The sequence below is a fragment of the Carlito syrichta genome, unplaced genomic scaffold (assembly GCF_000164805.1).
Source record: "Carlito syrichta isolate Samal-C Ts95f unplaced genomic scaffold, Tarsius_syrichta-2.0.1 Scaffold315331, whole genome shotgun sequence".
Taxonomy (NCBI): Eukaryota; Metazoa; Chordata; class Mammalia; order Primates; family Tarsiidae; genus Carlito; species Carlito syrichta.
In genome coordinates this window covers 28,152-55,194 of record NW_007259427.1, presented here as the reverse complement: position 1 = coordinate 55,194, position 27,043 = coordinate 28,152, and the positions used below count along the sequence as shown (strand labels likewise).

The 27,043-nt window shown below is 40.6% G+C and overlaps 1 protein-coding gene across 1 annotated transcript in view; it reads left to right on the top strand.

Moving 5' to 3' along the window:
- Positions 1–27,043, top strand: part of FRMD3 (FERM domain containing 3) — a gene marked incomplete at its 3' end in the record, with an annotated part of 198,093 nt that overhangs the window by 151,190 nt on the left and 19,860 nt on the right. The window contains exon 3 of the mRNA XM_008072546.2: positions 13,101–13,143. Coding sequence (XP_008070737.1) covers positions 13,101–13,143 — 43 coding nt within the window. The remainder of the gene's footprint in view (positions 1–13,100; positions 13,144–27,043) is intronic.

Sequence of the window (27,043 nt, the reverse complement as noted above, 5' to 3'; positions counted from 1 at the left end):
GTGCCCCTGCATGTGTGTCAGGGGAGACACATACAAGTAACTTGGCTTTGTGGGAGAGGACCTTGGGTGCTAAAGTTACAAGGAAGACAGTACTGTCATCACAGCTTTAAAATGGAATGTATTGTCAGTGGTTCCACTGTGGCTCAAGATAATGAACACTCGCAGATTTGGGAAAATTCCTTCAACAGAAAGCAAACCTTGGTCTTTAACTATAATGGTTGCTCATAATTGACTCTGTCTATGTCTGAAATCTCCCAGGAAGGGAGATGGAGGTCTGATAAAAGATTGCATTCTAGAAGTCACTTAGCAAACTGGGGTGTCAAAATTTTAGTGGGAGTAGGGGGCCAATACATGAATTGGTTATCTTGTTTGAGCCAGAAGGCAGGGGCTGGGAAAATGTTACTTTTATCCTTGAGTCAGGAAAAGAATAGGAAGATATCCAAGGTAGACAGTTGTTTCTCTCTTGGTGATGGGAGCAGCCTGAAGGGAGCAATTAGGGAGATAAAGTTTAAGTGTGATCCTTAGAGAGAAAAGTGCTCACTGGAGGCTTCCAGCAGGCAAAAAACATCAACGCTGACTAGAGACTAGCAGGTTTGGAAGTTCTAAAGTAGCCTTAAGGATAACTTTTAAGTCAAGTTGGGAAGAAAGAAGACTTGGAAAAATCAAAATAATATAGGTTAAGAAATGGTAATTTATTTTTTGTTCAGGCTCCAACAGATTTTTTTTTTTAGTTCAGTTGTTGATAATGAGGACCTAGTGTTCTAGTTATCTTTTGTTTTGTAGCAAGATTCCCCCAGAATTAAGGACTTAAAACAACATAATTTTATTATATCACAGGATTTTGAGAGTCAGGAATTTGAGCAGGGCTCAGCTGGGTGATTCTTCTGCCCTGCAAGGTGTTGGTTGATTGGGTCACTCCGTGGTGTTCAGCAGGTAGAGCTGATCTGTTCTGGAGGGTCCAAGACATCTTCACTCATGTGCCTGGTGCCTTGATGGGGATGGCTGGAAGGTGGGACTTGGGGTCCCCCTCCATCTGTGTATAATTTCAGGACCTCTCCAGCAGAGTGTTTGAACTTCTTACATGGCTACTTAGGGCTCTGAGTCGAAGTAGAGCCACTTACCAAATAAGTTGTACAGGAAAGAGAGCAGGCTTTGAGAAAAAGGTGATGCGTTTTAAACATGTTGAGGCTGGGATACCTGAGAGATGTTGAGCTGGAGATGTTCAGTGTATGGTGGATAACATAGGTCTGAAGATTAATGAAAAGGTTTAGGTCACAGACGGAGATGTTAAAGACAGTGAGATCTTTTATGACTTCAAAGCTTTGGGAAGAGATTGCAAACCAGCAAAGGAGACTAACAAAGAACAGACTGAGCAGAAAGGAAAAAAATGTGCAGAGAGAGAGATGTTCTGGAGGCAAGGATAGCTACAGACTGAATAAGAGGGAACAAGGTGCAGTTTCAAGCAGGGAGGGAGGATCGGAGGACATTGTTGCTCAGGTGCTAACAGCTTTGGCATTAGGAAGACCCTGTCCAATCCCATCTCTGCCACTTGCTGGTTGTGTGACTTTGAGCAGATTCCTTACACTCACTATGCCTTATTTTCTTCATCTGTAAAATGGGGATACTAAAACTACCTATGCCATTGGATTGTTGTATAAGTGAATTTATCTGTACTATCAATTTATGTAACTGATCTTTTTACTATTCTGTGCTTCAAAGAGTTTAAAAAGGCCCATGGGTCTGGCAACTAGGTGATCTTTGATCTCAAAACAGTTGGTGACGATGCTGTTAAATTCAAATGGCATCTCAGCAAATGCTGCATAGTGGTAAATTCCACTGCTTGCAGGAATCCCATAATTCCATTTCATAAATGGCTGCATTTTAGTATCCCAGTGTACTTTAAATGAACGATAATAAATGTCTTTTATAGCCTATTGTATTTTCAGAGTATGACTTTTTTTCTTTGAGTGTACGTTAACGATTTCTTGGAAGTAAAGTAGAGGCTAGCATGCAAGCGTCAGGATGGCCCTCCATCTGTTTTGTAAATAAAGTTTATTGTAACCCAGCTACTTCTATTCATTTACATATTTTCTGTGGCTACTTTCATGCTCCAATGGCAGAGTTGAGTAGTTGTGCCAAAACCTAAAATATTTATTCTGGTCTTTTACAAAAAAAACCCCCCAAAACAAAAAACAAATCCCCAATTCCTGTTAGAGAGTGTTGAAGTTAGTGAAGTGGGTAGAAGTTGCTGAATGAATGAATGAACACCTATGCTTTCTTAGACTTCCTGGTCCCTCCCTGTTTTTGTACAGCTTTTCTTCTCCTGGCTGTTACTTCTCTTTTGCCCATCCCTGACACCCTAGAATACAAATGCAGTATGGGTAAAGGAGTAAAAAACACCACACTGAAGCAATGGAGTCTCCTTCCCTAGATTGACTTCCAAACGAATAATAATTTTTTAGTGTTCCTGGTCTGCAAGTTTGTTGCTGCTGCTGTTGTTGCTCTTGTGTCATATATTTTATTGAAACTGGCGTGGAAACTGTTGTTACTGGTAGCTACATAACTAGGCCTCAGAATTACCTTACCATCCGGAACATTGTTAAGGCCGCATTCATCAGATGGCCTTCTTTATTCCCAGCAGAGGCCAAAGGGCCTGGAAATGGCATAAATTGCCTACATAATGCAGGGACTGAGTTACTTTAGGGCTTTGTCCAGGTGGATGTGAGAATCAGGCCATCTTTTTAGGGCCGTCATGGGGATTGGTCAGATTTTGGATCTGGTTACTGTTGAAGGGAAAAACAATCTCCTGTACGGGGAACTGTATTCATTCTTTTTAAAAGCCCCCTGGGTTATTTAGCACACTTCTCTGGGCTACAAATTACTCTGGTTTAGGGCACCAAGGGCTTTGAGAAAGATAACAGAGAGGTGTATAATTTATTCTGTAATCATAGGTTGAATCAATTTCAACAGAAGACAAACATTTGTAGATAACTAAGTAAGGACATTGTTTATTTTTGGAAGCGTTTTTTGTTTGTTTGTTTCAGCAGCTACCAAATTAAAATGCAATCTACTTAGTCACAAATAACCATCTCACATCCCCCTTCTTTTTCCTTAAACTAACCAAAATGAGAATATAAGAAAGATATACATGATTTCTATGATGGAATGATGTCACAGGGCAAAGTACAGCTGGGCCTGGCAAAATGAAAAAGAAAGACACATTGGTTGGCAATGTCGTCATCCTTTAGGTCCCTAGAATGTGGACTGCTAGAGCTGAAGAAAATCAGGGGTTCTGGAATCTGCTTCCCATCCCTTCCATCAAGACGACAGATAAGGAAATTAGGACACAGAAGATTTAGGCATCTCTCTGCTTTTTACCTCCTTTGTGTAACTTCCTCCTACTCATCCTCTTTTTCTTCAAAATGCTTTCAATCAAAATAAATTTGCTCTAAGAAAAAGCTTGGAATGTGGTCAGGTAGATTGCCAATTCTGAAAGCCCTCTTAAATTGGGACCTCTCACTGGGGCTTAGCAGGTTTCCATGGTTTAAGCTTAAGGAGAAAGGGATAAACCTCCAAGGGAAGGATTTTAAATAACATGGAGGACAGTTTTTGACAAAGTTTCGGAGGCTGTCTTAGACAGATGAGGCAGGCATGGTCTTTTCTTTTTTTCCTTCTAATTTTCACTTTTTATAGAGGTAAGGTCTTGCTATGTTGCCCAGGATGGCCTCGAACTTTCGGCCTCCAGTGATTCTCCTGTCTCAGCCTCCCAAAGTACTGGTTTTATAGACATGAGCCACTGTGCCCAGCAATATAGGCTGCCTTAGGTCTGGCTCGAGCATATGTTCCAGCATAAGTGATTAGTTAGGAAGTGTTTCCAGGAAAAGACTAGTAGGGAGCCAAGGACTGGAACAGGGAAGGGAAGGAGGCCAACCAAGTGTGTCATGTTGGGCAAAGTTGTGCATAGGGTAACTTGGGCTCAATCCCACAGGGAAGTTCTGGAATCAGTGTGATCATGCCTTAGAGTTGTCCTAGGCAAGGGGTGAGGGACCAGAGGCATTTATGCTCCCACATCTGTCAGTCATTAACTAAGAATTGCTCTCACTTTTGGAGGGTGAAGTGGGGTAGGGAGGCTTATTCTCCAGCCTTCAGTGGGTTCCAGTAACCCGAGGGCAGCCATTCTGAAGAGTCAGGCTGCTGAACCCTGAAAGCCTCTGCAGCAGACGCCCTCCTGGTACCTTTGAATGATACTAAGTACTGCGTCCTTTAGTTCATCCTGCTCCTTAAGTTTGTCACGTAGAATCAATGATGGGGTCTTAACTTCCTCAGCCTTCGGGATTTTTTATTCTAAACAAGGATTGAAGAAATGCAGGTGTCAACTAGAGTAAAGCAGGTACAGATTCAGATATTTGGCTGCCAGGTTTTCCTTTCTGCCTCTCAGGGAATATCAGTTTCCAGTAAGGAAACTGATTTCGATTTTTTAAAAAAATCAAAGCCGCATATATTCCAAGTAGCAATCACAAGGAAAATAGCAGCGGGATAAATGTTCTAAGCCTTATATCTAATTACCGAGCAAACCACATCATGGTTGTTATTTTTTCACACAAATGTAATCCATCTGTACATCTAGTAATAGCAGGATTTGTTGGTGTCGCCCAGACGCTACTTCATTGGCCAACTCGTAAGTCTAATTGGAAGCGTGAGGAAAGGGGGAAGGGAGAGGAAGGGGGTGTGGAGAGAGGCCAAGGGCCAACAGCTGGTATTGCAACAGCTGGTATTGCAACTGTATAGATAAATTATTTCCTTGTGCTGAGCAGAAGGGAAAGTGAGATGGGGCGTGGAGGAGGAGGGGAAGGACAAAGTTAGACTCACTGAAAGCTGCCCTTGCTCCAAACTGAGGAGACTGTCTCAGTGAGGGTGATCGTGGAAACAGCCATGTTCACTGAGCCTTCACTGTGCACCCAGCTCTGTTCTGGTCTCTTCTTCTTGAATTAACCCATTAAGCCTCATGGTGATGCTGTAAGTGAGGGAACCAAGGAACTTGCGCGAAGTCACACAGCTTGTCAATATTAGGGATGGGGCTTTGGGAGGCTGAGATGAGTGGATGGCCTGAGCTTGCGGGTTCGAGACCCGCTTGGGCAACTTGGTGAGACCTCATCTCTACAATAAATCAAAAATTAGCCGGGAGTGGTAGCGCGTGCCTGTAGTTCCAGCTACTTGCAAGGCTGAGGCGGAAGGATCACCGGAGCCCAGCAGGTCGAGGCTGCGGTGGTCGGGAGCGGCCACTGCACTCCAGTCTGGGTGACAGAGTGAGACTCCAACTCAAAAAAAAAAAAATTAGGGCTGGGATTTAAAGGCAGGCCTGCTGGTTCCTGGGTCTGACCACATTGTCAACTCTGGGTGCTTAACTGTGTTCAGTAACTGCCTGTTAAGTATGAAATTCTTTGGTCTAAATTACATAAAATCTACCTTCATCCTCTGAGAAGATCTTAGCTTTCTTTTAAAAAAAAAGATGTTTGCCTGTAATCCTGTGCCTTTGGGAGGCTGAGGTGAGTGGATTGCCTGAGCCCACGGGTTCGAGACCCACCTGGGCAATTTGGCAATACCTCATCTCTACGATAGATAAAAAACTAGCCGGGCATGGTAGTACCCGCCTGTAGTTCCAGCCACTTGGAAGGCTGAGGCGGAAGGAGAGCCGGAGCCCAGCAGGTCGAGGCTGCGGGGCCCAGGAGCGGCCACTGCATTCCAGTCTGGGTGACAGACACTCCAACTCAAAAAAAAAAAAAAAAGATGTTTAATTATTTTGTGATTACCAATATATGTGAAAAGGTTAAAGTTACAGCATCACAGATGAAACTTCACAGAAAATACGGAAGTCATGGTTTTCTTTGGCCAGCACCCCTAAATTGTGATCCCTATTACTCACTCCCATTGGTATTCTTTTTTTTTTTTAAATTTTTTTTGAGTTGGAGTCTCACTCTGTCGCCCAGACTGGAGTGCAGTGGCCGCTCCCGGCCACCGCAACCTCGACCTGCTGGGCTCTGGCGATCCTTCCGCCTCAGCCTTCCAAGTAGCCGGAATTACAGGCACGTGCTACCACACCCAGCTGATTTTTTGATTTATTGTAGAGATGAGGTCTCGCTGCCCAGGCGGGTCTCGAACCTGCGCCATTGGTATTCTTTAGTGTGTGTCATTTCAGATCTTTAGAAATACATTTAGATGCACATATATATATATATATATATACACACACACACACACACACACACACACACACACACATGTATTCTTTGAATATATGCTAGTGTTTGTAGTTTTCATCTTAACATAAAACATATTTATTATATGACAAAGTAGTTCAAAGCCTCCCAAACGTTCTCTATTTGTGGCTTTCTTAGTACCTTAGCAATCATTTCATAGTATCCATATAGACCAAGAGAATATCTAACAGTTCTATCTAATAAGAGTTAGATCCAAACAAAAAGTATTTATGACCTAAAAACTTAGTAGCCATTTGTCTTACTCTGTCACCAAGGCTAGAGTGCAGTGGCACGATCACGGCTCTCTGCAGCCTTGACCTTCTGGGCTTAGATGATCCTTTTACCTCAGCCTCCCAAATAGCTGGGGCTACAGGTATGTGCCACCATGACTGGCCAATTTTTTATTTTTTGTAGAGACGCGGTCTCACTATGTGGCCTAGGCTGGTCTTGAACTCCTGGGCTCAAGCAATCCTCCCACCTCGACCTCACAAAAACTGAGATTACAGGCATGAACCACCATACCTGGCCCTATTAAAAACATTATACACATGAGGTGCAAGAAAAATAGCATTTTCAGCTCATCCTTTTACAACTACAATTGCTTAATAATGGGAGGTATGTGCCTGTTGGAAACCGCCACACTCATTACCTGTTCTGAACCTATTTTTTAAATGGTACTTTTAGAAAATGGTACTCACCTTTGCAAAAAAAAAGAAAGAAAAATGACATAAAAAGGCATATAGCATAATCTTTGTTGGAACTGTGTACTCCCTTGAGGTCGTAGTTCAGTGCTGGCATATGTCTACTATGGCTGTATATCTCTGGGGTGATTCAGAGTACAATTTGGAAACTAATTGCGGCCATAGTTATAAATTTTGTAGTTCATTTTTTTCATCCCACAATGTACCTTAGAGATATGTCCACGTTACACATAGCAATGTACCTCATATAAAACACTGCTGCAGAATCATCCATAATATGTACAGACCACAAGTTTATTTGCCCATTTTCCCTGATGGCGACCATTAAAGTTATACCTATATAGAATACTGAAGTGAAAGCCCTTATTATGTGCCCTTTGTTCACAAGAATGAACGAGAGAGTAAAGAAATTGCTGGGCCATATGCCAATCAGGTCTCTCATTCTCTCTCTCTCTCTCTCTTTTTTTTTTTGGTTTTGTTTTAATAAATACTAGCAAATTGAGCTTGGTCCTCTGTGGAGAAAGGATTTTCTATAATCTTTGAAACATGATTATTTTGGCTTATTTTTCCTAGGGCTCTCTACTCTATGGCTATCGCGTTGGGGAAGAATAGCTGTCTTGGAAAAGTATTTACTGATCACACTGTAGAAATAGGTAGCTGAGATATACAGGGCCTGAAAAGCAAAGGCTGGATGTGAATAGGCCAAGAGAAGATGAATAGTGGGAACTGATCAGAAAATGTAAGGTGTATTTCCTAGGACGATGAGGAAGAAAGTTCATGTAGAGTAAATAATTTATTTAGGACACAGATGGCAAATACTTTGCAGACATGCCTTAAATGTTCCATGCTCCAGTCTATAGTGGCAGAAAGACATGGACAATCTATAGTGGCATAGCAGACATAGACAATCTACAGTGGAAGACAGACATAACCAATCTGTAGTGGCATGGTAGACATAGTCAATCTATAGTGGAAAACAGACATAGCCAATCTCTAATGGCATGGCAGTCATAGCCAATCCATCATGGCACTCATTCTTCCTGAGCCCATCACCTGGTCTTAGAAGCCTCCTCGCAGTCCTGAGGTGGGCACACAAAATGAAACTTACTTGTCATCTCTGGAGCCAGAGATAAGTTGGAGAGACAGGTTGAAATTAAGCAGGGAAGGGCTAAGAACTCAAACAATACCAAGCAGGGAAAATTTGGAAAACATATTTATAGTTTAGACTTTATTGGCAAAATGACTGGTGATTATCCTCTGTGAAACAATAGCAATAGGTATTGATTTATAGCTGCTGGGGCTTTTTTTTTTTCTTGCCTTAGTTCTAAATTATCCTAATAATATTTCTAGAAAAGTAATTTAATCACCAGATGCCTCTTATTATTCTCCTCCATGAAGCCCATATATCTAAAGATATGGTCTACCAGTTAAACTGTACTTATGAAGCAACAACCGCAGCATCAGAAGACAAGCATTGACTGAATATTTTCACATGCCAGGGACTGTGTGTATTATATTTATTAACCTTTAAATCTTTACAACAGACCTATGATGCGGGTACAAATACTCCTCCCATTTTATGGTTGTGCAAACGGAGGCACTGAGTTTAAGCATCTTGTACAAGATGATATAACTAGTAAGTGATATACTCAATTTGTTTTCGCACTACTATAACTATGCAACTTCTGATTAGAAGGAGAAAACGAAGGTTCCCAAAGAGTTGATAATAATTTTGCCCATAACAAAGAACCTTCCTGTCTATCAGCTTGTCTTTCAGCTTGTCTATGCAGCCTGATCTGGGTAAATGTTTTTTTTTTATTAGACTTTCCATGGTGTTGAAACAGTCAAAAGTTTCCTATTATTGTTTTTGTTTAATTTTTAATTTTAAGATGTGAGGTACAATTTAGGGTTAAGTATACAAATGTTCATTACAGGTAACCTTGTTGATGAGGCGTCTCCCCCCACTTCCCTGGCAGTTTCCCACTACTGCCAATCCTGCTCCCGCCCTCACTTGGTAGTTTCTCACTACTGCCAATCCCTTTCTTATAGTATTATGATAATTGTTCAAGCTCTGCTTATGAGTGAGAACATGTGGTACTCAGTTCTTTGTTTCTGTGAAAGATCACTCAGTATTATAGACTCTAAGACTCTAAGACTCTAAGTTGCTGTGAAGTTCATAATTTTGTCCTTTTTATGGCTGTGTAATATTCCATCATGTACATATATCACATTTTTTCTTATCCAGTCCTCTTTTGATGGGCAGCACGGTCGGTTTCATGTTCTTGCTATTGTGAACAATGCTGCGATAAATATATGTGTGTAAGTATCTTTTTTATAGAGTGATTTGAGTTCTTCTGGGTAGATTCCCAGTAGGGGGATTGCGAGGTCATATGGAAGGACAATTTTTTGATTTTTCAGGACTCGCCACACTGTTTTCCACAGAGGCTGTACTAGTTTACACTCCCACCAACAGTGTAGAAGTGCTCCCTTTTCCCTGCATCCTTTCTGACATCTGTTGTTTTTTGAGTTATTGATGATGGCCATCCTGACTGGAGTTAAGTGGTATCTCAGTATAGTTTTAATTTGCATTTCTTTGATGACTAGTGAGGCTGAGCATTTTTTCATGTACCTGTTGGCTGCTCATATGTCTTCTTTTGAGAAATGTCTATTTATATCTTTTGCCCACTTTGTAATGGGGCTGTTTTTTTTTTCTTTTCGGCACGTTTGAGATTCTTGTAGATCCTAGATGTTAGGCCTTTGTCAGTTATACAGTTGGTAAATATTTTTTCCCAGTCTGTGGACTTTCTTCCTGCTCTCTCAATGGTTTCTTTGGCTTTGCAAAAGCTTGTCAGTTTGATGAAGTCCCACTTGTCAATCTTATCTCTTATGGTATGGGCACTTGGGGTTTTGTGCAAGTTGCTGGTTCCAATTTCCATAAGGGTGTCTCCTGAATTTTCTAAGGTTCTTATAGTTCGAGGTTTTACGTTTAGGTCTTTGATCCATTTAGAGTTGATTTTTGTGTATAGTGATAGGTAGGGGTCTTGTTTTAATCTTCTGCATGTGGTCAGCCAGTTTTCCCAGCACCGTTTACTGAATGGGTTCTCCTCTCCCCAGTGGTTAGTGGTGGTGGCTTTGTCGAAGATGAGTTGGTTGAGAAATTGAGGTTTCGATTCTGGAATCTCTATCGTGTTCCATTGGTCTATATGCCTGTTCTTGTACCAACAGTACAAGGTGGTTTTGATTATTGTAGCTTTAAAAGTCTAGGAGTGCGATACCTCCTACTTTTTTTTTTTTTTTAACTGAGGATCGTTTTGGCTATTAGAGGTCGTTTATTTTCCATACGAATTCCTGATTGTTGTTTCCAGGTCTGCTGCTGGTAATTTAATGGGTATTGCTTTTGGTAGGATGGACATCTTAACAATGTTGATTCTTCCAATCCATGCGCACGGAGTATTCTTCCATTTGTTTGTGTCATCTTTGATTTCTTTGAGCAATGTTTTGTAGTTTTTGTTGTAAAGGTCTTTCACTTCTCTGGTGAGGAGGGGACTGAGATACTTCCCTTTTTTGTGGCTCTATTGTGAATGGGATTGTGCTTTTTATTTGAGTTTCTGTTTGTTTTTATTGTTGGTATATAGGAATGCGACTGTCTTTTGCATATTTATTTCATACCCTGAGACTTTGCCAAAGTCCTTTCTCAGTGCAAGGAGATTTTTGACAGATTCTCTTGGGTTTTCGAGGTATAGAATCATGTTGTCTGCAAAGAGGGGTAACTTGACTTCCTTTTTTCCTATTTGGATACCCCTGAATTCCTGCTCGTGTCTGATTGCTCTAGCTAGGACTTCCAATACTATGTTGAAAAGGAGGGGTGACAGTGGGCATCCTTGTCTTTTTCTGATTTTCATGGGAAATGGTTCCAATTTCTGTTTGCTTAGCAGTGTGTTGGCTGCGAGTTTCTCATGGATGGCTCTTACTATTTTGAGGTATATTACATCTATGCCTGGATGTTCAAGGGTTTTTTTTTTCAAGAAGAGGTGCTAAATTGTATTGAAAGCTTTTTCTGTGTCTAATAAAATAATCATGTGATTTTTGTCTTTACATCTGTGATGTGTTTAATTACATTCATGATCTTGCAGATGTTGAACCAGTCCTGCATCCCAGGGATGAAGCCTGCCTGGTCATGGTGGATGATTTTTGAGATGTGTTGTTGGATCCAGTTTGCTGGAATCTTGTTGAGAATGTTAGCATCTATATTCATCAAGGATATTGGCCTGTAGTTCTCTTTTTTTGTTGGGTCTTTACCTGGTTTGGGTATCCATGTGATGCTAGCTTCATAAAATGATTTGGGAAGAGTTCCATCTTTCTCGCTTGCCTGAAATACTTTCAATAGGATCGGTATCAGCTCCTCCTTTTATGTTTTGTAGAATTCTGCTGGAAAGCCATCTAATCTAGGACTTTCTTTTGTGGGTAATTTTCTTACCTATTATTGTTTTTAAAGACTACAAAGATCTGACATTCTAGATTGGAAACTACTGATTTGATCACTCAATCGTTCAGTTCCTGAGAAAATAAGGAATGTTAATTTTGAAGAATGTGCAGTTTGGAGCAAAGTGGTCAGCCAGGAGGCCATATACCTGAGAGACTAAGAGTCCACACACTGGAATCTCACTGCATGGCTCGCTTCACCGTTTAGCAGCTGAATGATCTCAGGCAAGTTGTTTAACATCCTGAGTTCCAGATTTTTCTTTTTTTTTTTTTGAGTTGGAGTCTCACTCTGTCGCCCAGACTGGAGTGCAGTGGCCGCTCATGGCCACCGCAGCCTCGACCTGCTGGGCTCCGGCGATCCTTCCGCCTCAGCCTTCTGAGTAGCCGGAATTACAGGCATGCCCTACCACGCCCGGCTCATTTTTGATTTATCGTAGAGATGAGGTCTCGCTGCCCAGGCAGGTCTCGAACCCGCGGGCTCAGGCAATCCACTCACCTCAGCCTCCCAAAGCGTGGGATTACAGGCTGAGCCACCGAGCCCGGCGTAGATTTTTCATGAATGGAATGGTAGTAAGGACTACAAAAGATAGGACATAGATGTCCTTGAATGGCACTTGGCACTTAGTAAGCACTCGACGAATGCTAGCTCTTAGTTACTTTATGGGTATATACTTACATGAAAGAATTGGGGTAATAGTGAACCTGAGACTCGCTGGATGACACAAAGGAGAGAGTGAGGTGTGAGAGCTCAACAGTTGGTAAGTTTGCTCTTCTTCTTTCCTCTCCAGCATGAAACACGTGGGGTTCCCCAGGAGGAAGGGCTCCCTGACCTCATGATGGATACCCGATGGCATTCCCTCTCACCATCTTTATAAACTGCAGGTGTAGAAAGTGACTCTTTCCTGATGTTCCCAGAGCAGCTTCAGGGACTACGCTTTTAGTGATCTCAAAATCTCTCAGCATGTTGAAGTGACCTTTGACTGTGCTGTGAAGAGAGCCAGCCACCAGAACCTGCATGGTGTCTGCTTCAAATGCCTGTCAGTAACATGGTTCTGAGCTCCCTAGGTCTTTTGGCTTCTTTGCTTTGTGATGAAGCTGATATTTCTTCTTGATGCCCTCAGGCCTCTGACAATAAGATACTTCAAATCTTGTGTTTCTCCCTACTGTAAAAGAAGAATTGCCTTTGTGTGAGGGGGCTAATGCTGCCTTGGTCCAAGATTCATCTAAAAGGAGTCTGGCCTGAAAGGAGAACTGGGTGCTGATACTCTCTTGGACTGGGCTTCTTTTGGGTCATGGATGTCAGGTGCTCAATGTCTTTAGCCATCTGTGTCTTCCCCAGAGCGATGGAACTCAAAGAGTCACCTAGGAGTCAACTGGAGCTACTAGAATATCCTATTTAAGTGCATATTCTCTCCCTTGTCCTTCTCGCCTAGCAACTGTATGACTCAAATATTACTCAGAAATGTTAACTCTCTGTAATTTATACCCTCTTCTGTGTTATGGTTATTGCTGAGGTGTTTGTGTTGGTTTTCAGAGGGTAGAACACTGAAGAATAACTATGGAAACTGAGGCTGGACTTTGGAATTCCTTTCAGTTATTAAGTGTGGATTGTATGATCTAGCAATTTGATCCCTGATCTTTGCTTTTTTTCTCTCTCCAGCACTGGCTCGAACCTAGCAAGTCCATCTCCAAGCAAATGAAATGTAAGTGTTAAAAGGCTTTACTTTTGCTAAAAAATGTCCAAAGATAGATTTTGTTTCCTGGCAGTTTCTCCTACCTGGGGGGGAAAAATGGATAGAGTTGAACATAGATGGGGAAATGGGGGCTTCTGACTCCTCAGTGGGGTTTTGTATCTTTTCCCCTCTTTTTCTCTGACTCTAGTCCCCCCGGCAGTCACTATTTTTCTCTTCTCCTGGTCCTCTCCCCATCCCTACCATTTTGTCTTCATATTTCATATTTGAACAGGGGCTTTGGTATTGAATAATTAAATATCCCTTAAATATGCTCACCAGATACCTGGTTCCTTTGGACTGTGGGTTGCTGGTCAGTGATTCAGGGTGAGAGGGGTACAGTCTTGAGAGAATAGGAGAGGCAAGTGTGTTTGGAAACTATAATCTTACCAATAACTTTACTGAAGATTGTATTATCCTTTCCTACCTTTCAAACTCCCGAAAATAAAGCCAAAAAATTTTTTTCCTAGTAATTGTTTTAAAGCTCTGGTGAACTTAACAAAGCAAAGCAAAACAAAACAAAACAAAATGAATGAGTGCTTGGAGAAGTCAGCTTAGGTGACAACATCTCTCTAGAACTCATGGTCACCTACCTGGGGTTCTGTGAGGAGGATATTGACTGGTAGTGCTGGGTGACATGATGTTTTGTTCTGGTCACCCATGCTAGGCTGTAGCCCATCTGTTTTTCTTTATTGTTTGGAGTTGAACTTCTGAAATACACCTCAGAAATTCACTGCCTGCCCCCAATCCATTTATCCCATCATGTCCACTTTCCCAGGACTCTGAGATGTAGGCGATAAATCAGATTCTCATCAGAGATCAGGTTAGTGCATATTATGTCATTTGTCATCATTCAAGGGATTCTTTTCTTTCTCAAATATGAAGAAATTATTCTGGGCCGGGTTTCAGGTGGGAGAAGGAAGAAACTAAATATGTTCTACAAACTAGCAATCAACCTATCTATTCTTCAGTTTTCTTCTTTTTCGTTCTTTCCCCCCTTTTTCTTCTCTTTTCTTCCCTTCCTGTTCCTCTTTCCTTCTATCTTTCTTTTGTTTCTCCCTCTCTCTCCCATCCTTCAAGGGCAAACTCTGGCCAGTGCAGGAAAGGTGTGTTAAGATGAACATAGGTGCAGCAGTGGATGTCTGAGAGGCCAGGCTTTTGGGGTGAGGCTGGAACAGAGTTGGGCATATATCCAAGTAGAAGCAGTGTGACTGAGGTCCCAGGAGCCTCCATATAGTATAATATGCTAGGAAATGGGAATGAACTAATGTGTCTGAGAAACAATCACCAATGCGTAGCTTTTGTCTCTTAACTGCCAAATGTTGTTATTTTTGTCTATGTACTTAAAAGTATTTAGACCGTTTTCTAGTACATTAAATGGTTCTTTGACTTTGGTTGTTAAAGATCATATAATCTTTTCCTTTTCTTTTTTTTTTTAGTTGGAGTCTCACTCATCGTCCAGGCTGGAGTGCAGTGGCACGCTCACGGCCACCTGAGCATCGACCTGTTGTGCTCTGGTGATTCGTCTACCTTAGCCTTCCAAATAACTGGAACTATAGGAGCACACTACCACATCTGGCTAATTTTTTATTTATTGTAGAGACGAGGTCTTGCCAAGTTGCCCGGGCTGGTCTTGAGCCCGCAAGCTCAGGCAATCCACTTGCCTCGGCCGCCCAAAGTGCTGGGGTTACAGGTTGAGCCCCTGAGACCAGCCCTACAATCTTTTTCTTAGCCTGTGCACATTTTTAGAAATATAAATTTATCTTTAAAAGTATTTAAACACTTAACAGAGGAAAATATTTAAACTTTGGGAGAGATTTCAAACTTGTGAGGAATTTGCTGTTTAAGAATGTTGTCTCGGCTGGGCGTGGTGGCTCACACCTGTAATCCCAGGTGGCTCACACTTGTAATCCCAGCACTTTGTGCGGCTGAGGTGGAAGCATTGCTTGAGCCCAGGAGTTCTGACACCAGCCTGGGCAACAAAGCAAGACTTTGTCTCTACAAAAAATAAAAATTAGCTGGATGTAGTGGTGCATGCCTGTAGTCCTAGCTACTCAGGAGGCTGAGACAGAAGGGTTACCTGAGCCCAGGAGGTTGAGGCTGTGGTGAGCCATGACCTTGCTGCTGCACTCCAACCTGGGTGACAGGGTAAGATTCTGACACACACACACACACACACACACACACACACACGTGCACACACAGAATATTGTCTCTATAATACAGCAAATCTAAACAACTAAAAATGTATAATGTTTTATAAAAATGGTTTGCAGTTTAACATTTGACTACTAGCCAATTTTAATTTAATGACAAATGGAATCTGAATCTAGAAAAAAGAATCGTGTAAAATTCAATTTCTAAACCAAACAGGTTGACTTACTGATTCTAGGAGCTGGCATGTGTCTTCCCCACCACCTAGACCCCTGCTACATTGTTGCAGACAATAGTGAGAAAAAATTTCCGTAATTTTCTTAAGATCACAAAGCTGGTTTTGTTGTTTTTGAGGATGATGTCTTTCAGTATTAAGAATTTCTGAGTTCTTGAAGATATATCCTAGAAATATAAATGCTACTGTACATTAGAAAATAACTAAAAGCAGGACTTTATATTATTAATCCAGAGGAACTGAGTCTAACTTCTGGAATTCATCTATGAATTTATCAAAAGGATCTGGTCACAGAGGCCAGGCAGCTTCATCCTTTGATACTTATTGCCCTTATGGCGGCATAATTCCTAGGGGGAACTGTTTCTTGCTCACAGGGGATAATGCACAGTTAGTTGCATTTTTTGCCCTGACACTATTAAAATCCTTTTGACTATGTGTGTTTCCAGTAATGGTATTTTACAGACTTGGCTGAAAGTCGGCTGTCCCAATTCATAAACCCTGTACAAAGGCATTAGTATGTCTCACTACTTTTTAAAAAATATCATGTTTGTGGTATTTCAAATAGTTCAGAAAAGGCTTAAAATGAAGACCAAAATGATTTCCTTTCTTCTCTCCCTCACTCCAGAGAGATAACTATTGCTGACAGTGTTTTATGTATTCTTCTGGAAATGTTGTGTATGTGTATGATCCCCCAGCATATATAAGGCTTTTTGTAAACAGCAGTGAGATCAATTTCCATATATTGGTCTTCACCTTGCTATTTTAAAAAATTAATTAAAAAAATTTTTTGAATATCAGTAATTGATCATTGGCCTCATTTTAAAAATGATTTTCTGATAGTTAATTGTGTGCATGTGTGTAATTTATTTACTAATAGATATCAAGGTTGTTTCTAGTATTTTGCTATTAGAAATTATACTGCAATAAATATATTTGTAAAAATTCTTGCATCTTGTGAAATTGTCTTTACTAGAAATTCCTAGAAATGAAATCATTGGGTCAGAAAGTATACATATTTTAACTCTCCTTGTGATAAATATCCATTCAAGGAGCTTGAAGCAATTTACTCTCACAAATATTGCCTGAGAATTCTTGTTTCCACAAAATCTTGTTGAAATAGATATAATTAAACTCATTTTTCTGGTGAATTCAAGCTAATGAAGGAAAAGAAATATTTGTTTAATTGAACAACTAATTAATTAGATGGTTATTTACTTTGGTATACATTTTAAAATTGGGATTCTTCTAAAATCAATGTCTTAGCTCTCCTCTGAGCTTAGGAGAAACACTAAATTTTTTGTTAAATTTACATGTGGCATAATTGACTTTATTTTGGTGTGCAGTTCTATAAGTTTTGACACATACAGATTTTTATGACTACCATAATAGTTGGAATACAGAACGGTATCCTCATTTTCATCACACCAAAAACCTCCCTTGTGTTTCCCCTTTATAATGACATTAACCTCCCCAACCACTAGAAACCACTGAATTGCTCTATATCAGTGTCATTTTGTCTTTTGAGAATGTCATATAAATGGAATCATACAGTGTGTGATCTTTGAGACTGGCTTTTTAACTCAGCGTCATGACTCTGAGATTCATCCTTGTTGCTGTGTTTATCAACACACAAAACAAAAAAGACCATAAAGCTTGTCTTTGAAAAGATCAAGAAAATTGATGAACTAGCAAGATTGAAGAGAAAAAATTGAGAAAACACAAATTACAAATATCAGAAATGAAAGAGGGGACATTACTACAGATCCCACAGAACAACTCTAAGCATGCAAGGTTGACAGCTTAGGTGAAATGAACCTCTTCTTCAGAAACCATGACTTACTGAAATTCACCCAATATAAAATATAAAACTTGAGTAGTTTTATAACTATTAAAGAAATTAAGTTTTATAACTATTAAAGAAATTAGTTTTATATAGTTTTATAAAGAAATAGTTTTATAACTATTAAAGAAATTAAGCCTTCCAAAGGAGAAATCTCTAGTTCCCTTACTGTTGCTACTATTGCTACCAGAACCCCTTTCCTGCTCCCTGAGCTTTAACTAGGAGCCTCTCGTGGAGTTTTCTCTGTCTGAGCTGATGCCCATTTCCAGGTGTCTCTCAGGTCCTGGCCAGGAGATACTGGGGGGACAAACATGGTCAACTCACCACTGGTTTGGTGGTCCTTTGAATTCTCTTTCCCCCCCCAATCTGTCTGTAACTGTTTACTTTTCAGAGCCCGCAAATGACTACTGAATGTATTCTGTCCAGAGTTTATAGTGACATTTAGTGAGAGAGACAGGGTGCGGTATAGTTAGTCCTTCCTACCTGGAACTGGAACCTTAGAATCAAACTTCTAAACATTCCTTATCTATTAAGTAAAAATGTAGGTGAGCTACATGATTGTTCAGGCATGTTGAGTGAGCACCTTTTTCATTTCTCTGTACCATTGCATGTCCCAATGTGGACTGAGATACAAACGTGGACTGAGCTGTTGGTACTTTTTTTCCAAGAATACTCAGATAGCAGATTGCCTGCTAACAAAGTGTTAATTGAAGTGACATATTTTTGAGTATTTGGTTTTCAGAGTCTTTGCATTTCATGAAGAAATGTTGCTCTGCAACATAGCAGTGACTCTTCTCAATTAGAGCTTTTATCCTTGACACTATAAATGTGGAGTGTGGCCTGGTGTGTATACATGTAGTGATACACATCAAAAGGACAGATATTGTATGTTCCATAAGATGTGTGTAGCTGCACAGATTGTACTAGCATGAAAAGATTTTGAAAAGTTCCACACTGTGACACAAATGTTCAGAGATGCAACATTATTTTCCTGTGACTGAATCCAACTTATTTATGATTCCCTTTTTCCCCTAAGATCAAAAATTTAATCTTGGTAATCTTTCTTAAAAGTTAATCTTCAGGATAACTTGGTATCTGCTAGTTTAGAATGTGATCTCTTTCAGAACATTACTCAGTCTATTCGAAATTCACATCTACTCACTTGAAAGTGAATACTCCATATTGGGGTATTTTTCACCCATCAGGAACTTTCCTCCTTTTCCCCACCCCAAAGTGGCATCATGAGACAAACGAAGCTTATGTGCCATTATGTTAGTGAGGGTGACCTCGTTCCTGTGCACAGTCCTCTGAGTCCTCGTCAGCGTGTCTTGTGTGACTTGGCCTTTGATTGTTGGCCTCTTCTCCCTACTACATCCTCTCTGGGTATAATTGGTCCCATCTGGCCTCTGAGCATGCGCTGGCATGTGCTGTTGAGGCCCGTGGTTCCTGCCATGGTCTTAGGGTGCAAGTCTCTAGATGCTACCCTCTTGCATTGGCATTTTGCACATCTGTATTTGTATTTTGGGACAGACCAAAACTGTTTACCCTTGAGGAAAGTTTTGCACATGATCTAAGGTGTCTTCTTTGCCCAAACACACCATGCTGCATTTTTCCAGTGTTCCCAGGGTTCCACACAGAATGTTTCCCTTCAACTATCCTGGGATTTCTTTTGTCTTGCCCCAACACCTCACTCCCTGCCAGTCAAGCCTAGGGTGTTGAGTGATGCTGGATTCCTTCTCAGAGGTCCAGATAGTGTCTTAAACTTGGTTTTGTCCTCTCTAAGTCTCTCCAAACTTTCCATCTGCCTTCTCTCCCTACCCCTTACCCATGACTGACAGTGACTTTCTCCTTGGAAACAGGATAAATGTCCTAAAACAGTAGCTTTCTTATCACAAGCAGTAATTATATCTCAAACATAAAGGGGGAAAATGCTATTATTTGCAACAGGGATGACAAGTAAAGAGATACATTTCTTACAAATAAAATATAACAAGAAATATGCCAGATCTATATGACTATGACTTTGAGATCCAATTATGGAGTTACTTTAGGGTAGATTTAAAAAAGAGCTAAAAAATGGAGATTTCTAATGCTTCTGGTTAATATTGTTTAAAAAGGTGATTCTTGGCAAATTAATATACGCATTCAATGCTTTTTAAATTAAAATTTCAGTGAGATTCCTTATGGCACTAAACAATGATCCTAAGGCCCATTTGCAAAATAAAATGCCCCACACTAGCTAATAGATGTATAAAGAGAACAGTGATGGGTTTTTGTTCTGTTGGATAGAAAATCAAGGGATGTGAATGTTAGTGGTTAAAGAAAGCCTAGTAATTGGACACATATAATAATTAAGGTAGACCCAAGAATGGAAAAATAATCAGTGGAACAGAACCCCCCCCCCACTGATACATTATTTATGGGAATGTGAGTTATGATAAGTGTTGTACTTCATATGAGAGAAAAACTCAGTAGAAAAATGTGCAAAAGACTCAAGGAAGAATAAAAATAAATGGTCAATAAACTAACAAACAGATGCTCAACATCATTAGTAACAAAAGAAATACAAATTAAAATAAGATATTTTTATTTACTGTACTGAGAAAATTGTAACTTAACACTTCTGGTGAGAGTGTATTAACAGGGAAAACCATGGAGGGGAATCTGGCTGTACCTTTCAAAATTAAAAATGCTTAAGTCTCTTGATCCTGCAAGTCAATTTCTATAAATCTACCTTAAGCAAAATTTATTCACACACAGATATGTATTATGCAAGCATGTCTATTGCAGCATTGCTTACGACAAGGGAGCAACGAAAAGCCCAGCAATTTTGCCAAAGCTAAATAAATTATGCAGACTATGTACAATTCTTAAAAGGAATGAAGCAGATAAATTATTACCATGGAAAGATTTATTAGATGTATTGTTGAGTTAAAACAGCAGATACAGGTTTGGAGTGATGGCTCACGCCTAAAATCTCAGCATTTTTGGATGCTGAAACAGGAGAATTACTTGAGCCCAGCAGTTTGGGACTAGCCTGGGCAACATAGCAAAACCCCATCTCTACACAAAATTAGCCAGGTGTAATGGCATACGTCTGTAGTCACAGCTACTCAGGAGGCTGAGGCAGAAGGATTGCCTGAGCCTAGGAGGTTGAGGTGGTGGTGAGCCATGATTGTGCCACTGCACTCCAGTCTGGACAACAGAGTAAAAGCCCAACTCAAAAAATAAAAATAAAATAAAGCAGATACAAATACCACATATGGAATGATCTCTTTATAGGAGAATACAAGAATATTGTTTACATGACATTATAAGTATACAGAAAAAACAAAAAATAACGAAAGATATATACTCAGCTCTGGTTCTCTCTCTGAGGAAGAGAGTGGGAAATGGGGACATGAAGCTTTCCCATTTTATCTATCTATCTATCTATCTATCTATCTATCTATCTATCTATCTATCTGTCTATATAGAGAGAGAGTTATGTTTTACTCAGATTTTTTTTTTTGCCATGACAATACATTTATGTATCACTTGGTAACCAGAAAGAGAAAATATGAAGTCTAACAATTGTTTGCTAACTTGCCCCTGTGTGCTTATGCTGGCAACACTGTACAAACAACTTGCTAAGGTTCATAACCTTGGTATAGCAGTGTCTCACAGCTGTGTTCGTGCTGACATGTGGCAGTGTCTTGCTGAGTGGAATTCATTATTGTTGCATGTATTTGTGTGCTGTCATGAGAATGTCAGAGCTTGAATTAGAGCAATGAACAAACATTAAATTTCTTGTTTAACTTGCCAAGAGTGAAAGTGAAATCAGGGACATGTTAGTCCAAGTGTATGGGGATAATGTCATGAAGAAAACGGCAGTGTACAAATGGATTAAACGTTTTTCTGAGGAAAGTGTCACTGATGAAGAGAGGTCAGGATGGCCAATAACAAGCAGAACTGACAAAAACATTGCAAAAATCCATTGAATTGTGTGTCAAAGTTGTTGGTTGACTATGAGAAGCATAGCAGTCCAAATAAACATCAACAGAGTAACAAGAAAATCTTGGCATGAGAAAGGTGTGTGCAAATATGGTTCCGAAGGAGCTCACTGATGAAGAAAAGCAAAGGAGAGTTGAAGTTTGTCAAGATCTTTTGGAGAGGCAAGATGATGTTTTGGGCCATGTTATCACTGATGATGAAATACGGGTGTACCAATATGACCCTGGAACAAAGTATCAAAGTGCACAATGGAAGTCAGCCACAAAAAAATTTCCATCAGTCCAAATCGAGAGTCAAAATGATTTTGCTAACCTTTTTTGATATCAGAGGGATTGTTCATTAGGAATTTGTGCCAACTGGACAAGCAGTTAACCAAGTTTGCTATTTGGAAGTGCTAAAAAAGCTGTGTGAAAAAGTTAGACCCAAAACAACCTGAACTCATCAGCAACTCATGGCTCTGGCATCACGGCAATGCACTCGCTCATACAGCACAGTCCGTGAGACAGTTTTTAGCCAGTAGACAAATAACTGTATTGGAACACCGCTTTACTCACCGGATCTGGCGTCTAATGACTTTTTTCTTTAGCCAAAGATAAAGGAAATCTTGAAAGTAAGACATTTTGATGACATTCGGGACATCAAGGGTAATATGATGATGGCTCTGATGGCTCCATTACAGAAAAGGAGTTCCAAAATTGCTTTGACAGGCAGACTAGACGCTGGTGTCATTGCATAGTTTTCCAAGGAGAGTACTTCAAAGGTTACTGAAGTGATATTCAGAAACGAGATATATAGCACTTTTTCCAGGATGAGTTTGCAAGCTTAATTGTCAGACTTGTATGCAAAAGGAAAGAAGGCTTAATGCAAAAATCAAGAAGGAAGGGGAAAGAAAAGCAAAAGAAAGAAAGGAAAAAGGCAGGAGAGAAGGAAGAAAAGAAAACAAGGAAGAGAAAGAAAGGAATCAGTGCATAAGCATGAAACATGTATTTTAAAGACGGAGACCTAGATGAAAGAAACCCTGCTTGCTCTTCTAAACAGACTCTCTGCTTAGTCCTGACTGATGCTTGTATGAAGCCTAATCAGCCCAGCAGGATTGTTAAGATCTTATTCTTGCCCTATTTACCAGACCCTGTGCTGCTGCCAAGCACCCTGAAGGGACAGGGATGCTTGGAAATGGCTTCTGCATGCAAATCAGGGTGTGGGGTGGGGATGGGGGGACTTCCAACCTCTGCAGAATACATGGGTCTGACTCAGCCATTATAGCAATCCTGAGTCCAGTTGCTGACTGATGTCTATTAAGGCTTCTTCCCAGAAGTTACGGTGGCTCTCCTTGGAAACCCGAGATGGTGTGTAGTTCATGACTCTGAGGGTGATACACTTGGTATTTCATATTTATGTCACATCCTCAGCTTTCCAGCATCCTCCTTGGGGGCTAATCTAGCAAGTAGCTCTTTTGCTCATGAATGACTTTTGTCAGTAGGAGAATATATGTATATATATATTAGGCTGGTGCAAAAGTAATTGCTGTTTCATTATAAAGGCTCAAATACATTCTTGTTAATCAAAATAGGAACCACTGCAATCAACACATTTTTGCCAATGAGAAATAAGTTTGTTTATTCCTGTAGCATAAAATCCGTGCTTTGGGATTTGAGGAACTCTTGAAAAGCATTTTCTGCATGCTGCTGGTTTTGGAAGTACTTTCCCCGCAAAAAGTAGTTGACTTTCTTGAAGGCGTGGTAGTCGATTGGCGAGAGGTCAGGTGAATACGGCAGGTGAGGCAAAACTTCATAGTCCAATTCGTTCAACTTTTGAGGCCTTGGTTGTGTGACATGTGGTCGGGTGTTGTGGAGAATTGGGCCCTTTCTGTTGACCAATGATGGCTGCAGACATCGCAGTTTTCAGTGCATCTCATTGATTTGCTGATTTCTTGGGTTGTAATGGTTTCAGAAAGCTGTAGTGGGTCAGACCGGCTGCAGACCACCAAACAGTGACCACGACCTTTTTGGGGTGCAAGTTTGGCTCTGGGAAGTGCTTTGGAGCTTCTTTTCAGTCCAACCACTGAACTAGTCATTGTCGGTTGTCATATACAATCCGCTTTTTATCCCACGTCACAATCCGATTGAGAAATGGTTCGTTGTTTTTGCGTAGAAAAAGAGAAAACACTTCGAGATGATGATTCTTTTTATTTTCGGTCAGCTCATGAGGCACCCACCTATCGAGCTTTCTCACCTTTCCGATTTGCTTCAAATGCCAAAGGACCATAGAATGGTCGAAGTTGAATTCTCGGCAACTTCTCATGTAGCTGTAAGAGGATCAGCTTCAAGGATTGTTCTCAACTGGTTGTTGTCAACTTCTGTTGGCCGGCCACTAAGCTCCTCATCTTCAAGGCTCTTGTCTCCTTGGCAAAACTTGAACTACCCCTGCACTGTATGTTCGTTAGCAGTTCCTGGGCAAAATGCGTTGTTGATGCTGCAAGTTGTCTCCACTGCTTTACGATCCATTTTGAAGTCAAATAAGAAAATTGCTCAAATATGCATTTTGTCTAACATCATTTCCATAGTCTAAAATAAAACATAAAATAAACAGCAAGTAATAAGTCATTAGCAAAAAAACGTAAAGTGAGAAATGCACATTAAAATGATGTATAACATGGCTACATTTATTTAAGAACGTATTCCAACATCAAATGGCAAATAATAATGCAAAATCCGAAATTACTTTTGCACGAATCTAGTATATATTAATATAATATAGCATAATATAATATAATCCAGTATAAGTAATATACTATAATATAATATAGAGAGACAGAGACAGAGAGGCAGAGAGAGACAGAGATAGAGGAAGCCAAGATCATCGATTTTGCTCCTGTGTAAGTAACAGAAGGAGAAAAGCCACAGGTGCCATACTGGTCATGAGGCTATTTGGATGCTTGACTCCCAGCTCCGTTTGTTCTTCCAGCTGTTCCCCTTGCTGAGTGTGTTAGTTTCCTAAGGCTGCCATAATAAATTGTCACACATTAGGTGGTGTCAAACAACAGAAATCCATTCTCTCACAATTCTGGAGGCTAGAAGTCTGAAATCAAAGTGTCAGTAGGGCCGTTCTTTCTCTGAAGTCTTTAGGGATGTATTCTCCTTTGCCTCTTCTGGTTTCTGGTGGTTTCCTGCAATCCTTGGCCTTCCTTGTCTGTAGATGTGTCGTTCTACTCTCTGCCTGCATCTGTACATGCCATCTCCCTGTGTTTCTCTGTGTCTTTGTGTCCAAGTCCCTTTCTCCTTTCTTTCTCTTTCTTTTTAAAAATTAAAACAAAATATTTTTTTGAGACAAATTATTGCTCTGTTGCATAGAGCTGGAGTGCAGTGGTGCGATCATAGCTCACTGCAGCCTCAAACTCCTGGCCTCAGCTTCCCAAAGTGTTGGAATTACAGGCCTGAGCCACCATGCCTGGGGTTCTTCTCCTTTCTCTTATGAAAATACCAGTCAGTGGATTTAGGGACCACCCTAACCTAGGATGACCTCATCATAACTTAATTAATTAAAAAAACTATTTCCAAATAGGGTCATATTCTGAATTCCAGGTGAGTTTTTTTTTTTTTAGATGTCCCACACTTCTCAACAATTAACTTTACTCTTTTGGTGACCTCCAATGCCTTTTCTTTGTGGCTCATTTTCTCTCTCTTTGTGTATGTTGTTCTTTTGTTTTGCTGAAGTTGATCACATACTTCTGACAGTGAAGTGTTGTGCATTTTTCTTCTCCAAAGCCCTGTAGTGACAGTCACCCTGTTTCCAGACCTAGGGGCAAGGGCAGCCTATCTCTTTTTTCTCATTCATATACCTACACTTGTCTAATTGTATCCCCAGCATTGCAGAAGATTTCTTTCATTTTTTTGTCCTCCCTCCCCTCCTTTCTTACTTCTATCTTTTTGTCTTTTCTTTTTCTTTTTTTTTTTTTTGAGTTGAGATCTCTTTCTGTCACCCAGGCTGGAGTGCAGTGGCGTGTTAATGGCTCACTGTAGCCTTGACCCCCTGGGCTCAGGCGATGCTTTCTCTTCAACCTTCCGAGTAGCTGAGACTGCAGATGCATGTCATCATGCACGACCAATTTTTTAAAAATTTTTATTTTTGTAGAGACGAGGTCTCGCTGTGTTGCCTAGGTGGTCTCAAACTCCTGGACTCAAGCAATCCTCCCACCTCAACCTTCCAAAGTGCTAGGATTACAGATGTGAGCCACTCTGCCTGGCTGAGTTTGTAAGATTTCTTCACCTAGGCAGTGGTTTAGTACAAGACTATGCATGTAAATCGGTCTGCTGAGTGCTTTGTGGTCATCAACTCATACCATAGCCTTCATGGTCCCTGTCAGGGGTCACGGGCCAAACCTGACTAAATTTGTACTGCCTTTGAGCTAGGAATAGGTTTCACATTTCTAAATGTTTGGAAAACATTAAAGTGATAAATAAAATAAAAATATAAACAAAGTAAAATATTTGGTGGCATATGAAGATGACGTGACATTCAGATTTCAGTGTTTTATCGCTATGCAGCCATGCACATCTGTTTACATGTTGCTAGTGGTTGCTTCTGCACTATAGTAGCTGAGAGGAGTAGTTGAGACAGAGACCTTGAGGCTTCTGATATTGCAATATTTATTCTTTGGCCCTTTACAGAGAAAGTTGCTGACCACTACTCTCTGTAGTTGGTTCCATTATTATTCCCATTTTACTGATGAGGAGCAGGAGACTTTCAAGTTTGGCCATAGCAATTTGTTCTAAGCTACGAGTCTGAAACCAGAAGTGTTGGACCTCACAGTCTCTTTCCGAGTTTCTCCTGAACAGGAATAGACAGTCAGCGAACTCAAAGACCAACAAGTATTTCAGAAGCAACTGCTCAGCCTTCCAGCGTTGCGTAAAGAGGGTTTCTAGGATGACTCCAGTCAGTGCATGTGTGTGCGTGGGCACACCCGTGTGTGATAAAAGCACTAGAGAAAACTGTAACAGGAGGAGGAGGAATTAAACACCATTTAAAAAAAAACCCACCTCTGCTTTGGAAGCTGAGGCAACACAGTGGTTATCCTTTCAGTGAGAGTGATGAAGGGATCCTCCCCGTTGATGACGCGGATAGTAACAGTTGTTGTTTAATGAGGATGATCATTTCCAAGAGAGCAGTCATGAACATAGTCTGCATGCTCTGTGGCTGGCTTATTTGCATCTAGTTGGAAAATGGGTGAGCAGTGCTCTGCCCTTTTGATGCTGAAATAGTGTGTGCTTTTGAGCTGTTTCATTATCGAATGAAGCACGGATGACTCTATCAGCATCACTGTATGTGGCGTGTACACAATAGAGATATTGGGGTGTCCGCCACAGTCCTCGCTCTAAAGCCTCCCCAGAAAAACGTGGGAGGGAGATTGATCATTGGTTTAGGAATAAAAAGGCGCCAGATGTACAGAAAAGACTGTGTGCTTCTGATATCTACTACTTTGGATCTTATGGAAAGCAAGCCTCATATCTACAGTGTGTTAGAAGTCCTGTCTGCAATGCCAAACCCTTTGCTATATTTCTCCAGAGTCTGAAAATCTGGCAAGTTGATCACATTTATTTTTTGTTTTCAAAAGAGTCCCAGAGGAAGGAGGTATGAGGGAGACGTATTCCAGG